This window comes from Rhea pennata, chromosome 3, assembly GCF_028389875.1.
Source record: "Rhea pennata isolate bPtePen1 chromosome 3, bPtePen1.pri, whole genome shotgun sequence".
In the NCBI taxonomy this organism is placed as follows: Eukaryota; Metazoa; Chordata; class Aves; order Rheiformes; family Rheidae; genus Rhea; species Rhea pennata.
In genome coordinates, this window is record NC_084665.1 from 25,184,409 (window position 1) to 25,200,287 (window position 15,879).

Sequence of the window (15,879 nt, forward strand, 5' to 3'; positions counted from 1 at the left end):
GGTAGCTTTACTCCTACTGCAGATCCTAAAGCTCTAGGAGTCATTTAGACTGCTTGGGACAGTGATACTTGCAGGGTTCCTGCTAAGGCAGTAAGTTTGATGGCAGGTTCTTAAACTTCCTCCTGAGTGAATCAATTTTTAGAAGACGCTATCTTCAGTGAATTGCTTTTGTGATTTTGCTGTAAGTTAATTTTTTCTTTATCTTACAGAGAAGTAGGTCACTGTTGGCAAAGAGTCATCTGTATTTGCAGTTTGGTCAGAACAACTGCTCCCTGACAAAGAGAGAGCAGCCTCCCTTTGTGCCTTTTCAGAAGCTCCCTTCAAGAACTCTGTCACCAGCTTTTACTGCAAGAAAAACTATCCAAAATCCTGCTCAGGATGTTTTGTCTGAAACTCATGTTCATGAAGCTAATACAGGCAGATTATCTGCTTCACCACTCCGGCCGTCTCATATACGTGTGAGCAGTTGCAGCAGGAAAAAGACATTTCAAAATTCTTTTAATAAAACCTACTCTGGAGACCTCCTTGACAAACATTCAGTTTGCTTCACAGAAAAAAAACATTTTACTCCTCGAATCTTAAAGAGATCACACCAGTCTGTTCTTGTAAAACATAGATATTATAATCCTCCTCACAAAAAGAAAAACTTGTCACCTGGCAGACCATCACTGAAATCAGTGGATGTTGACAGTGAAAAGAAAGGAGATTTACGCAGGTACTTACTATGTTTATATATTAATGCTGAAAGTTAAGTAATACAACTTCAATGATTTCACTTTCAAAAACATCATTTTAAACTGAAATAATTGGTTTTCATTTTGCTTTTAATCTTTCAGTTTTTTAGAAGATGCACTTGTGAGACCACAACTGAATCACTTCTGCGAGAAGCCAGTTGAGGTTGGTGTACCCGGTTTGCTATGAAGAAAAAGAATGGAGACAATTATTTATGTACAAAAGTTATCCTGGTTCTGTGGATAAGAGAAGGATGGTCTAATGGTCTTTGGGGAATATAGGTAAAGAGCAAAAACAAAAAATTAAATCGTATTGTGAGAAGTTACTAAAATTGCAATGGAGAAATCTAGTATGTGTGGCTAGATAGGATCAACAGCCTTCAATGAATAACATAGGAGGTAAAGTAACTGATCTCCCTGGAAAACACAAATAGACATTATAATGTATGAAAAAAAGTACAAACACAAATCTAAAATCTGCTTTCCTCTGAAAGCAAAGTTTTTTCCTACCTGACTAACATCGTTACTTAAAGCAATCATGTGAGCTTGTTGCTGATTTACTGACTTTTCACTCCATCCAAATAATAACGAGCCCAGAAGCTTCCAAAGTAGTAAGCACTCAGGGTACAGTCAATACAGTAGTATGTCATACATGACTTTGCCTGGAAGTTGCACTCCATTAGCTATCTGAAAATTTTACATGGTGGGGAGATTCAGTCAATGAATTTTAGTGCTCTTAAAAATAAGATGGGTAGCAATAGCCAAAGCCAAGAATGACAGAGAGGTTCTGTGTGATCTTTTTTGACCTGCTAAACCCTTACAGGGCCTATGTTGACTCTCTACACAGCTCAACCAGGGCACTCTAGGCTTGATTTGCGCTTGCCTGATGCTACCTGGCTCTATTCCATACATTAATCCAACCACTAAAATCTTCATTTTACAACATTAATAACAGAAGTTCCTAAATTCAGTCCTATTTCCATCTACTAATCTTCATATATCTTACATTGAAAGACAACTTTGATATCAATGTTTTGTATCTTTGTATCTGCCTTCACAAAGATAAAAATGTATTTTGCATATCCTTTGAAAGAAAAAATTCTTATTAATGAGCTCTGCAAATGTCTCCCCTCAGAATTTCTCATTTCCTTTATAATGTTTGCATGATTTTTCTGAGATTATGTATCTTATTTCTGTTCTTCCTAACATGAATCCACCTGTTAATAACACTTTTTCTTTGTTCATACAAGTGATTAATACTTGAGACACTCGTTTCAGATGAGCTGGCCTGTCAGTTCAGTATGATGCTGTTGTGATTTTGATATTTTATGGAATCAGATCATTTGCCCCCAGAGCTCTGAATGGAAATATAAAATACTAATACAAATACAATCTAGGATTTACTTTTTCTCTTTACTTGTTTGTGGCAGAACTATGAATTATGGTTTACTGATTCTGACATGTCACTTTCTCCAAGATCACAACTTCAGGAAAAGTAAGTTAAATATTTGGTTTTCCCTTTTAACTATTTCTAAGTTTTATATCAAAATGTTAAAGTAGGAACCTGACAGAAAACTGGAAATGTGGCAGAAGAACAGATTAATTACAAACAGACTGTATACGGTGAGCAAAAGGACACTATTAAGGATATAGGTTCAGCTACTTGCTGTGGGATTGGAAGACTGGAAGAGATTTCTAAGTCATGGCATCCAGTGCTCTAGGTGACCCTGCTGAGCAGGGAGGTTGGACTAGATGATCTCCAGAGGTCCCTTCCAACCTTACTGATTCTATGATTACTGTAGGCAAACTAAATAGGTGTCATTTCTTTCATAAACCAAAAGGTTAGTAATGGTTTATCTCGTGATACCTATGCTTTCTGTCCATTGCAACTATTTTTCTTGAATTGATTATTCATAAAAGACAGATAATCTCGATTAAAAAGTAATTATTAAGCTGACCAATAGGGCTATGAAAATCAATAATTTAAAAGAGTATAATCCTAGATAGTAAAAAATACAGACTAGTAAAAGAGATTCATCACTTCTGAATATAGTGGCAAAATTCTTTATTTGAATTAGTTTAATTGCTATGAAATTGCACTCCAGTGAAAATCCTACTGGGATGGTTTTAGATATTTAAACCTTATTTGTATTCTGTGAATGTTAAAGAAAGATGCTGACAGCTTGTGTATTTCTCTAGAGCAGACTATTTTTGTTTTCTTGAAGATCTGACAAACGATATTTTGATTAGAAGATGTTATCACAAAGCGTAAGTACTTGGCATTTCTTATTCATTTGACTAAAGAATTTTTGACCAGTCATTCCATTAGTGTAAAGAACTGGAGGTTTTAATGAGATTAAAGTGAAACTTGAAATCAGACTAATTGATGCATACTTTGTGATTGCACTTTATAGTAGTCGTGATTTAAGCTGTGTAGCTGAACAGAAAATATTTTCAGTGAGCCTTGTATTTCATATTTCCCAATAACTTCTAGCAGAAGCATAAAAACATTATGTTCTCTTACTCTCAAACTCATTCCCTTATGGTGATATATATTATTGTTGCAGTAGTCTGATTCTAGTTCTTATCTGAGTCAGTTCTGAGCTAACAAACTATGGAACAACAATGAGTCTTCCTTAGCAAAGTGCATCACAGTTTGTCTTCAGAGTTCTTTTTCCTTAATATAAGGGCAAAAAAAAAAAATCTTAATTCTTTCTTCTAAGATACAGGCATAAAGACTAGAGTCAAATATACCAGATAGTGCTGATGTCTAACAACTGCAGCATCCCTTAATGTTTTCTTGTTCTATATGTGAAATCCTGTCTCACGCACACCCACATACCACCATGTACTCCCATTATCACACTTCTAATAGGTAATATTTTGAGGGCTGTGATAAAACACAGGTCTGTTTGTAGGCCTATTAAAAGCTACACTATTGCATCTTCCCTTTTCTATAGCATTTCCTGCCCTGCATCTTAAGTGGGAGACGCTTTTCCTTTAAGAGATAATTTAACCCCAGTGTATAAGACTTAGTCTTCATCGAGTGCTACACTTTGAGGATGTGGAGTGCTGAGCCCTGAAATCAATCAGACTTGTTCTGATATCAGATTGAGATATTTCCCTTTCAATCTGGAGAACTTCAGTTAAAGTCCTTAAGGCTCTTTTAAATTTTTTTGTTAAGAGCTGTAAACATGAGTGGTTTGGCTGGGGCAGAGGGGGGAATGGTTCTGAGCAATTGGTTAAAGATACTGATTTTCCTCCTTCCTTCTAGGTATAGCAATGTTCAGACTAATCTAAAGTCTCAAATTAGAAGTAGATATATCAGGTTTCATGTTTAATTTTCTGGTTGCACTGGGAGGAACATGACTGGCTTTTAAAAATACTGACTTACTAGACATTTAAGAGGCTAAGTATCATGCATGCCCATAAATATAATTATAAATAAGATAACATTAAAATAGAATCTTAGAAAGATTCTATTTGAAAATTAAATGAGAGGAGAAAAACACAAACTTTTACCTTTAATACCTTGTAGCAGCAGGGACTATGGATGTGCTCCCATATTGTGCCCAACTCAGAATTCTCACTGCCAGGAATGAAGGTGTCCAGGCTGCAGGCTTGTCAGATGTAAAGACCTCTCAGCTGATTTTAAGGTTTGAGGTTGTTTAGATACTCTACACTCCTTAACTCAAAAAATACAGATTACTAAAAATACATGAAAAACAATCCATTGTTTTCTTGGGCAGGCTGTAATAACAGAACTTAGCTTCTCTGACCCCCCCTTCCCCAGCAAATGGTGGTCTTTTATTTTAAATCCAGAGTTGAATTTCTGATAGATTTTAGTGATGGACTATAAAGGGCACAACTTTGTATTAGCTTTAGCTAATGTGCTGCAGGACTAAGACCTCTATTTATTTAGACCAGCTTCTCTACAGATAAAGCCAGAAATAGCCTGCCAATTCAAATATGCCATATACAGCTGAAATAGTCCTGCTGAGACCTCCAGTTCATTGCAGACTGCCTGAAAACATAATTACTGGGTTAAATTTGACTAAATTATGATTGTTGAACTTGGAGAACTAATTTCCCTGATCAGTTACATCTTTATTTTTTTACAGATGCTCATCACAATTACTGCATCTTTTGCTTGCAACTTACGCAACCATAATGAATAATATTCTGAGAGCATTTTTTGAAGGCCTGTGTCTTTAGTACACATAGTTAACAAAAATTTCACCATGAAAGTTCCACCTTCAATGTTTCCCTTAAAAGTTGCTGAAAAGTAGGCTTGAGTACAAAGAGACTGTGCAAATGATTTTTGGAGATTAAAGGCATTGGCTGGAGGCAATTTCAATAATTCTTTTTGAGTAATGAATTATAATGGATAAAGGAACTAATGCTATGAATGAGTCTTGGAAGCTACATACAGTACTGCCCAGTACCCTCTGCAGTTTCACCCAGTTAACAAGTGGTGGAATGGTTCTTGCAGACACATGTGGTAACAGAGGGACTTGGCCCCACCGTAATACAGAGAGGGATCATTGCACTGTGATGGAGAGCACCAACACTCTTTTATTTGGAGGAAAACACACTGTATTAAATGCGGAAGAGTAGTTTGGAATACCACACGTGAGAGACTGTCCCCATCACAGTTTCCATCCCTCTGCAGCATGCACTTGGAATTATAGCCTTATTTTTTAAAATCTGTTTACAGCTATGGTAGGGGAGATGGAGCAAAAGTATAGAGTTGGGGCGTATTTTTAGTGATCTGAAAGACAGGCTGAGTGGTATTTTTCATTTGGAAGTAAATGGGCTTTGAATAGTCTCTTTTTGCACTGATGTTCATTTTTATTCTTTTTAAGGGCATTAGAAGATGTATTTCAAACGCACATTAAAAGTAAGAGGCATAACCTTGATGAGGTGAGCAAAAAAAGTCTATTATTAAATTCTCTGTCACCTACAAAAGAAATGTTGTATATCAATGCTGAGCAACAATTTATGGCAGATTGACTGCTATACAATTTAAATACAAGGTGAGAAGAAACTGCTTTAATAAAAGCAGCAAGTGGAGTGTTTTCTATGGAGAATTGCTAAAGAGAGATTTTTCTGTATGTTTCTATATATTTTTTCTAATAAGGCTTCCAAAAGATGCATAATGTACTTAGTGTGCAGAATGGCTTTAATTACATAAAGACTATTTATGAAGAATATTTGTTGTTGCACTTTTTTGCTGCAGCTGCTCTTTTCTGGAGTAGAACAACAAGAGAGATTTGTAGTTTGTGGCTAGATCCAGTAAAAAACCCTTGCTTTGTAATAACTCACTTTTAGGAATTTGGTCCCCAGAGCAGAATATAAAACTACAGAGTTCAACATTAAAGCTCCCCATGTGGTGCCTGCCAAGAGTTATACACCTCTCAACACTTACCTAAAAGTCTCACTTGCTGAGAAGGGGGCAGGCTTGGGAAAGACGATAGGAAATGCCAGGCACAAATATGTGTCCACATTCCTGTCTCTCCTCTGCAGATTTGGCATCATATTTAGGATGAATGAACGCACCTCTGTCTGTTTTAATCCAGATCCTAGAGCCTCTCGTGGGAGTAGGGCTTATAACTGCTCTTTGAAAGATCTCTCTAGGACACAATGTTTTCCTTTTAAAAGTCTTTCACAGAGAAAATGGCGTTAGCAGTATGGCTTTGCTGTTATCTTTTCTGTTAATCCAGTGTGGTCGAAGCATTTGCCCATAAAATGTGGGAGTCAGATTCAAATGCCTCCCCCAGACTGGGGAGGCCCAAATCCAATCCCACACTTTACGAGCAAATACTCTAAATGGGCATTTTGCTTTCCAGCTTTCGAAATTGTTCCCCTGGGTAAGATAATAGGAGCAAAAAGGAAGACACTAGCATTGTTGCTGGGGTTGCAGCACTCATTTAAAAGGTACTGGCTTTTTCCTCCTTCCCCATGATTATCAAATATAAATTTCTTTTTCTTTGAAATCTCCATATTGAAAGAAAGGAGAGAAAGAAGAGAATCCCAAGAGCGGTGCACTGGGCTCCACAGAGGGCACAGGCCTTTGGGCACGTTCTTCCGCTTCACGCTGCCTGCCAGCTGCTGGTAGGAGGGTCTCAGCTTAGAGCTCGGGGTTTGGGTTTTGGTGCTCTTTCCTCCCACAGTTCTGCCGTGTCCCGCAGGGAGCAAGATTGCCAGTTCTAGCCTTTGGAGGGATTTGGCACTTGAGTCATTCATCTGGTACTGTCTCTTAGCTCATAGAATGGTAAGGTTGGAAGGGACCTCTGGAGGTCATCTAGTCCAGCCCTCAGCAAAGCCCATGCGGGGACTGAACCCGTGACCTTGGCATTAGCAGCACCACGCTCTAACCAACTGAGCTAAACCTGCCCCAAGTGCTTCTGTACCAGGCAGTTTCATTAGGTTTAATGATCAAGAGCAATTACTGGCCAGAGGTTTGGGTTGAATTCTAAAGCTCATACTGCTGCAGCACAGTCAGAGGGGAGCATTTCTGAGGAACTGGTAGTGTGGCATTTAAGCAGGCTACCTTTGCTTATTTGTTTCTGAAAGGTAACACAGCAGTGTTACATTTGGTATCATAATTTCTTCAACAGTAGGCATGTGGGAGTTATGCATATGCTTTGCACAATGAATAAATAACAATCAAAGGAATTACAAAATAACTAGAATGCAGAAGGTTATTTTGTCTTTCAAAGTGCCTCAGTTAGGATAGAAATGATGTTTTCATATCTGTTTAGATGCTAGTCTGACTGACAGTCAGTAGGTAGCAAATGTTTCTGAGGAACAATCTGAGCTGAAATTAGTAATTTTAAGATGGTTTCGTAGGAAAAAAAAAAAAAGTATTTAGAAGCAGTACCTCAACCTGAGAGGATTTGTGATTTACATCTGTCCAGAGAATGTTGAGCATATATCTAAGGTTGACTCCTGGAAGATGGTGAGTGCCTTACAGATGCAGCTGAGAATCCTTTAATAGGAGATTAAAGGTACCTGATTCTTCCCAGAAGGACCCCAGTGCTTCTAAAATATGAGTTCTTAAGCAACAGTGGATTTTGAGTATATCCTGTTGCAGTATTTGATATTGAGCTTTGTGTTGTTCTGCACTTCTGTAGATTTAAACGTGGAACCTCTATCTTCAAAAATACTCACTAAACACGTATTTAGTCACATATTTAGTCACATACTTAGTTGTACAGCAATGAAAGGAAAAAGACCAAAGCTGCCTTTATGTGTTAGGAGGATGCAGCTTGCAAAGGAGAACGAGGGGTTCTTTGGAAGAATAATATGTATTATAAGTAAAGAGTTAATGAGAAGAGTAAGCATAATGTACATCAGGAGCAGCTTGCTGGTAGTGAGGGTTATTAGAAAGGGAACAGTTATGCAAATGGAAGCTGAATTGCTGGGTTTCATAGTGGCTGAACTTGAATGCCCTGCAAAATATATATATATATATATATATATATATTTTAGTTTCTGTTTGTCTTCAAACCAAAGCCTTTTTGTTCATTATCACTGTTTTTTGGAAGAAGTAGTCAAAATAGTAAGATGGGAACATTTTTCAAGGTCATTGCAGTGCTTTTTTTACCCACACTAGGTGTCTGCCAACTTGTTATTTGTCTAGTTGGGTACTGGCTTCCCTGAGCTGTGCTCTTTTATGTACTTGCTTTCCGAAACCAGGGCACTCTCCAAGTCCCTGTTGGTGCTTATTTATGTAGGATAGTTTCTGAGATCTGTTCACAAAAGCCAACCTCCGCTCTAGCCCACTGCTAATTCGTGCACCATTGGCACGCTTAAACCCAACTGGCTGCATTGCCCAACCCAATGTCTCTTCCATGTGCTTGTGTTTGGCCGAGCACCAGCCAGCAGCCCCCAGCGATCCCTGCTGCTTACCGGGAAACGTACCTCACTTGTACTTGCAGCCTCTTGTCCAGGTGTCAGGAAAAGAGAGTAGCACCATCTCTCTTTGAGGAAGAGTACATACTGGAAGAGGTTTTACACTGGGGACTGAGGGGGAGAAGGAGGAGATTGATTGATTGTGTAAAATTAGGTTAAAGAAGAAAGATGGTAACTGCATGGCTAGGAAGGAGAGTGAGAAGAAAGCATACGGGAAGATACATGCGAGGAGGAAAGGAAGACAGTGTCTCAAACACAAGAAGCTATGCTTTTAAAACAGAAAATATTTAGCACCCTCCTCCTCATATTATTCTTGAGGTACGTAGATTGTATAGTTATTGGTGTAAAGTGAGGGCACAGAGGGCAGTTCTTTCACTAGACTCCAGCCCAAGGCAACTTTTAATCTAGTTCATCAAGATATATCTGAGGAGCAATTTTCTTTGCTTTAGAACATGTAATTTCAAACTTTGCCCAGGAGAAGGCATGCACTGCTCCTCCCTGACAAGATTTATTTTTGCCTTTCATGCTGTTTTACTACCTCTGAAGATTGCATTTTATGGTCTGCTTGGAAATCTTCAGCTGAGGGTGCTTTTTACCTACCTAGCCCTGGAGGTTCATACATATTTCTTTATGTTTTAAAACTGGATTTTTTTCTCCAACATTTTTTAAGAAACTGGAAACTTGTTCTAACAAATTTTTATATAGAGAAAGAGGTTATCCATTTTTATACTAATGAAATGGTCTGTAATCAGGAATACTTGTAAGATATTTTTTATCTGGCCATTTGCTCAAAAACAGTGTTAAGCAGTTTTTCACCTCTGGAAATACATGGATGATGTTTCATCCGCAGAGTACTGGTCTCAAAAAATCTCTTTTATACTCAGATTCAGTTCAAGAAGCCATAAATTCCATGAAAAATATTTTCCTAAAAGGAAAAAATTTCTGGTTCCTGCTAGCAGGTACAGGTAAAAGAGTAGTTCTTAGAATCCAGCAGAGTAGAAAATGTCACTCTCAGGCTTGAAGTAGCCCCTGAAGTGGGCCAGTAAGTGTATCCTTTCAGGAAACCAATGAGAGACTTAACACGGCACCTGTAGGGGCTGGGGGCAACACTGCTGGTCTGTCTTCCACAAAACCATGCCAAGTAACTTATTATTTCCTGGAATTTTATCATATAAAGTCTAAAGCTGCTGCAGACATGAAATACTATCTGACACTTGTTTTATGCCTTTACTTTTAGGGGGGTCATAAAGTGTTCTCTCTCAAAAAAATGTATTGTAGAGGCACCACAGGAGTTAGTTACTTCAGGAGAGGGGGAGGTGAAAGCTGCTAACCAGCATCTAGCAGCGTTACCAAACATTTTAGGACAAGGTACGTAGAACAGCCTAGGCAGCTGCATGCCACGTTGGTGTGAACGTTGAGGAGCAATCTCACTAGACCAAACAGAATGATTTACTTTGATTACTGTAGGAGTACATTGATAATAAGACCTGGCAGGAAGTGGCATAGGCTCTTTGATAGCCACTAGTGGAAAGGATCTATTTTTATATTTCTTATGCAAAAAATCCTTTAGATGCACCAGACCCCAGCATTATCCTGGGTCACACCCAGAAGCTGTAGAAAGCAATCTCTGTTTAATCCCTGACACCATCTCCTACATGTTCTTTGCCCTTCCCTTCTTCAAGTGCTGTACCCTTTCTACTTAGCCCATCACATCTCTTGGGATTGCCTTAAGAGGAGATGGATCAGCAGAGGAGTGTGGTTTGGGATGCTAATGCAATAATTACAGGCTTAATCATCAAAGTGAATAAGCAATTTACCAACACAGTCCCTTTCAGTGTTGTGCACTGTTACCATTTAAATCCAGATTTTTGTAATATACCATAATTAGATGCTGCACATGGGAAAGTTTTCAATGTAAACCAGTAAAAAAATAAAATCACTGCTCTGAGATTAGCACAGGACCTGAGTTTATCATTCTCACAAAAGCAAATGTCAGTCATCCAGTAAGTGGAAACTTCCCTCCAAACCAATACTGACCTGGTGGCCTATCCACAGCCAGAAGGGAAATGTTCAGTGAGACTTGTTATCTTCTGCATAGGCCTACAAGTAGGAACCTTGTACTTTGGCAAAATGGCATGGCAAATATTTTTAGAAATTCTGACATGAATAGTTTCATTTCAATTTCTGAAATTTCTTCTGAAGTTTCAACTGGACATAGTTATTTCATTGCCTGCTGTGGCACTATATACTGCATAGCTGGGTACGCTAAAACATTGCTCCAGTTCTTCAGATTTCATAAGCACATGCAATTGGGACTGTGCAGAGGCAAATACAGATTTCTTCAAGTATACAGATATCTGTCTATATAAATCAGAGTTTCTGCATATGGAGACAATTGATAAATATGTGAAATTATAAAGTTATGAAGATCACTGAACTTTACCTATCTCTCAGTCACAGGATACATGTACAGTAAAATCTTCATGCCTGAGTGGCTAACAGCTTTGATTAGCCTCTAAAACTAAACATAACCTGTTCTCTGGGTCATACTTTAGTTATATGTTGATGATGACATCATCAAGCTTCAAAATTAGATCTGGAGGGGAAAAGAGAGGCCCAAGTCACATTTACATAGTTAAAACACAGGATCAAATCAGTCTGAAACAGCACTGGTGAGATCTGCACCAAGCAGGATCTGGGCCCAAGCTCTCACAGTCTTGAGTCTTCCATAGCCTTCGACACCTTACTGGATTTTGCCCTTTAGCAATCAGCTCAACAAAATAAAATATGTAAGATACAAAATTATCTTTTAATATCTACAAAGAGCAGTTTGCAGGATAGGTTTTAATAACTTTTAGATTAATTCAAAAAACATGACAAGAATAGCTTCAGAGGCAAGGAGGTTTTAAAGTTACTCTTTTCACTGTTCTTAATGCCTACCAAATCCATAAACCTCTCAAAAGGAAAACAAATCTCTTGACATTAAAGACTGCAAATGCCATCTTTCTGTTTGAAAAAGCATGTGCGCAGAGAGATCCATTAGATCTCTGGACTTTGGATCGCTCCATACTTTCTTAAGCCAACATGCTAAGCTGGAAGTGTGAGTTACTTTTGAAGCACATGGAGGGTGGATTATCCATCATCCTTAATATGTTTCAACACGAAGAATTAGTTTTCTGTTAAAGTGCTTAAAATTCAATGCCCACCACAATGACTTTCAATTTGTACTTGAATCTTAAAATGTTCCCAGTAAATTCCTTGGGATCTGCTGAACAGCTTCTAATCCCCCCATTTCCCCCCTCTTTCTACATGACATTTTCTGGACTCCGTTTTTTGTCACAAATACCCAGAGCTCTATTTGCGCAGACCAAAAAGAGACATTATAGGGTAATCATAGATATTATCTCTTATTAAAGGAAAATTCTTTGGGGCAGCTCTAGTAATCCTAATCAATTAACCCATGATCCATTTTCCTCTTAACTCATTCTTACTGTAATAGTAATAATATTTTCGTTCTTTAGCAAGGCAAACCTCATTGGACATGGCCTGTCAGACCGTTCTGAAATGATGTGCCATTCAGAATTTAGTCTTATTTTTCAAGACAGTTAGCAGTCAAAAATTTCACCTAGCTGGCTGGAATCCAAACTGTGGATCACATATTTCATCGCTTGATCTGTTTTCCCTTCTTCTTCTTTTACCATTATACTGGATCACTGATGTATTTAACTCAACCCTATTGCTTCTTTGTAAGGCTGATATAGATAAGCACATGGGTCATAGGAAAACCTGTGAACCTCTCCCTCTTTTTTCCCCCAGTGAATTTTAGAATTTCAAGCCTATGTCCTACCTCTGAAGAACTTGTGCAATTGCCAGAAATTACCTTGGATTGTATGGAGTCCTAAGCTGTGATTTAATAGCAATGATGTTCCACATTACTCTTGAAAAAAAGATGGGAGGGTAAAATTTGCCTGTCCCCTCTGCTCAGCCCATCTCATGAGCTCCTTTTAATTTCCATTTCTAACTCACTGTTCACCTTCCTGAAACAGGAGAGCACCCATTTCCCCAGCTTTACTGGGACTAGCATGGATTGTTGGACATGAGCTGCAGGCTGCTACTTCATGCAACAATGCGGTTCCTGGAGCTACTGCTCCTCAACAGCTTCCTGAACGCAAGCTCTTACCTTCCCATGGGCCCTTACCACAGATCAGCTCACATAGGGGGCAGGGGGAGAAAGGGGCGAGTAAGTAGGTTTCAAGCAGTTACTTGCATTATAGATGCCTAAAGACATTCTTGTCCATATGCAAGAGTACCCCAGTGCTGCTCAAGCACTGCTAGAAGCGTCACATTTGCAAGCCTGCAGGGCAGTGCTTGCTTCTGTGGTCATACGTGGTGTAGATTAAAACTGCAATGGTAAAACCAGCCTCTTTGCTGCAGTTACAAGAATATTGCCGTAATACGTTGTGACTCCTGACTAACTGAAGTCTCGTGCTGAGTTACTGCAGCCTCTGTATTTCAGGCACGTGGCTTTTTGCCGTGGTCCATGAACAGTCTTCTCACATGACCAGCTGCATTTTGCTTGCTTACGCTCGCCACAGTTTTAGTTTGATACTGGGTTGTTTTTCACCACCTCTTCATCAGTCTTGCCTTTCTGCTTCACTGCAGCACTGGCTGCAGTTTGTTGGGGACTTGGCTCTAAAGAGAGAATCAGGACTGCAAAATTTCTTGCAAATGAAAGACGAAATCTCTGAGACTCCTTTCGTGAGCTAAAGGAAATAAATGAATAAGATAGCAGGGACAAAAGTGAAACACTCACTTAACTGAAACCTCATTTCAGTCTATTTTTCTGCAGTTAATTAAGTATTGAGGAAAATGGATGTAGAAAGCACATTTTAAAGCAATCAAATACTACCAGAAATCAAACCAACAATTTGAAAAGAGAACAACACTGCTCTCTGGCATCTGATAAAATAAGATATTTGACAGGGAACAATATGTGCAGCACTGGCTAATTGAGAGGCAAGAGGAAGAACAAGCATTGCCGTATTACTGGCTTTATAGAAACATCTCCTGTGTACCAGAGGACAGCAAGAATTTTTGGAGTCCTCCTGCCTCGCTACAGCAAGCCAGCAGTTCCTTACTTTCACATCGACATTTTTAGAAAGTACCCTAGGCAGCAATACAGAAATAGCAGCTGTAGTCACTGAAATTGGAGAATTGGCCTTTAAACTGAATTTAATCAAATATTTTCCTCTGCTGGTGAAGAGATGTGGGGTAAAAAACAAACAGGGAAGAAATCTTCATTCACAGCATCCTTTGTTACAGCTCATCAGTGCATCTTACAACCCTGTACCAAGGTACATGGAACAGGTCTGTTCCAGTGTCAGTTTTGCTACAGATTAGGCTGACCATGTGTTTTCTGCAAAGTGTCAATATTAGAGCAAGGGCAAGACTTCCATTTTACTGCCTTCGAGTTTTGAGCTGTAGCCAAATATAGTGTCAGCTCTACCCATGAACTTGTTTACATTTTAGAAGCTGTGGCTATAGTCTGCTCAGGGTAGGTGATTCACCAGCATGTTTTCATGTAATTTTAGCAACTTAAAATGATCCTTACAACATAGGCTGCATCATGCTTTGTCTGGTGCCCAGACAATTCTAGCACTGTGCCTCCACCCCAACTTGCAGCATTTCTGTTGTTTGTTTTATAAATACTCTGTAGGCAAAATCAGGCATCTGCATCAAAGTGAAGGAAACAACTCCCTTTTTTTTTCCCATGATGAATCTGTGATTCTGACAGTTAGAAGAATTGAGAAAGAACTTTTGAATTTGTGTGGATAATATCTAGTTATAACAAGCCAAAGTAGTAAAAACTAAGTATCTTAGAACTCCAGTGTTTTGCATTTTTGAACATTCACTAGGACAGGAAGACAACTTCCTTGTGGATAGTCTACAACTGCTTAAGTTTATTGTGCTTTTCTTTGAGGAATCTGGTACTATACATTCTTGAAAGCAAGGAGCTAAGCTTTGGGGTGGTAGGTTGCCTTAGCATGCCAGTTCCTGCCTTCCAGGCTGTGGCATACTTTCTTGCTTGCTTGCTGGTACTCCCAACATTTGTACTGTTCACATTTTCCAGTGAAGCCAGCAGTGCAGACTGAGACACCTGAGCCCTTCCTATTCATACAAAAAAGGCTATGGAGGGGATGTGCAGTTAATGGGAGAGAGTTACTTTTAAATGCTTTGATACCAGCCAGTCCTTCCAGCTGTAACAGCCTAACTCAGTAGATTTGTTGATCTGAAGACAATACCAGTAACCAGACAGTCAACACTTAACTTGACAAGCAGTGAAAGAGCAGGTAACAAAGTTAAACACGGAGTTAAGCAAGAAGGAGCTATGAGGAGCTGGGAGTCACAAAACAGATTATTTCCTGCTGTAATTGCTCACAAGAAATTGGCAAGAAAAAAATCCAAAAGGATGGAGTATCAGTCTTCCTCATTACCGCCTTTAGCCTCCATGACTTGAATCTAAGTTAATTAAAACGGATCCAAAATATGCTTCTTAAGAGTACTAATATCTTCAAGTCATTCAATGCTAGGCAACAACTAAAGCCACATATATCTTTAAAAACCAACAGTAAAACTGAAAACTGAATTATTTTTCCACAAGGAGTCAAAAAAATATAGAACATCTATCTTTCTGTATGTGAAAAATCAAAGTAGTCCCCAGCCACAATTAACAGTTTCCCACTGCCCCATTTTGCCCCTAAAAGACAGCAGTAATCTGATGGGGATCTTTCCTCACAATTCAAGTGGTACTTGGCAGAGTTTCTAATAAGGGAACTCCAAAACACAACCCAATACTGGGAACATATTCTCAGTAAGCTTTCATCTACTTAATTTATGAAGCATGGTGATAGAAAAGCAAAATACTGAAAGCTGATTTTTCTGTGCACCCATCAATCATCAGTGCATTTGCCTAAGTATTTGAATAGCTGATCATGATTTTTCTGTTGTAAAGAAAGCTTCCAGGAAGACAAACAAACCAATGCAAAAAACTGAACAAGTTTAGCTATTTTACAGCCATATCCTGTTTTTACAAGTTCTGTAATAGTTTCTGAACTATATACTCTGAAATAAGCACTTGGGTGTACATATATGCATGTGAGAATACGCACAAACATACATATATACAGAGAAGATATACATATCTCCTACCACTGGAATTACAGATTTAATA

The 15,879-nt window shown here is 38.6% G+C and overlaps 1 protein-coding gene across 5 annotated transcripts in view; it reads left to right on the forward strand.

Moving 5' to 3' along the window:
• LOC134138327 (spermatogenesis-associated protein 7-like) overlaps nucleotides 1-15,879 on the forward strand; it is a 93,306-nt gene that overhangs the window by 33,205 nt on the left and 44,222 nt on the right. For all 5 annotated transcript variants that reach the window (XM_062571822.1, XM_062571823.1, XM_062571820.1 and 2 more), the window contains 5 exons: nucleotides 210-715; nucleotides 837-897; nucleotides 2,162-2,226; nucleotides 2,931-2,999; nucleotides 5,597-5,654. In XM_062571822.1, the coding sequence (XP_062427806.1) occupies nucleotides 210-715; nucleotides 837-897; nucleotides 2,162-2,226; nucleotides 2,931-2,999; nucleotides 5,597-5,654 (759 nt within the window). The remainder of the gene's footprint in view (nucleotides 1-209; nucleotides 716-836; nucleotides 898-2,161; nucleotides 2,227-2,930; nucleotides 3,000-5,596; nucleotides 5,655-15,879) is intronic.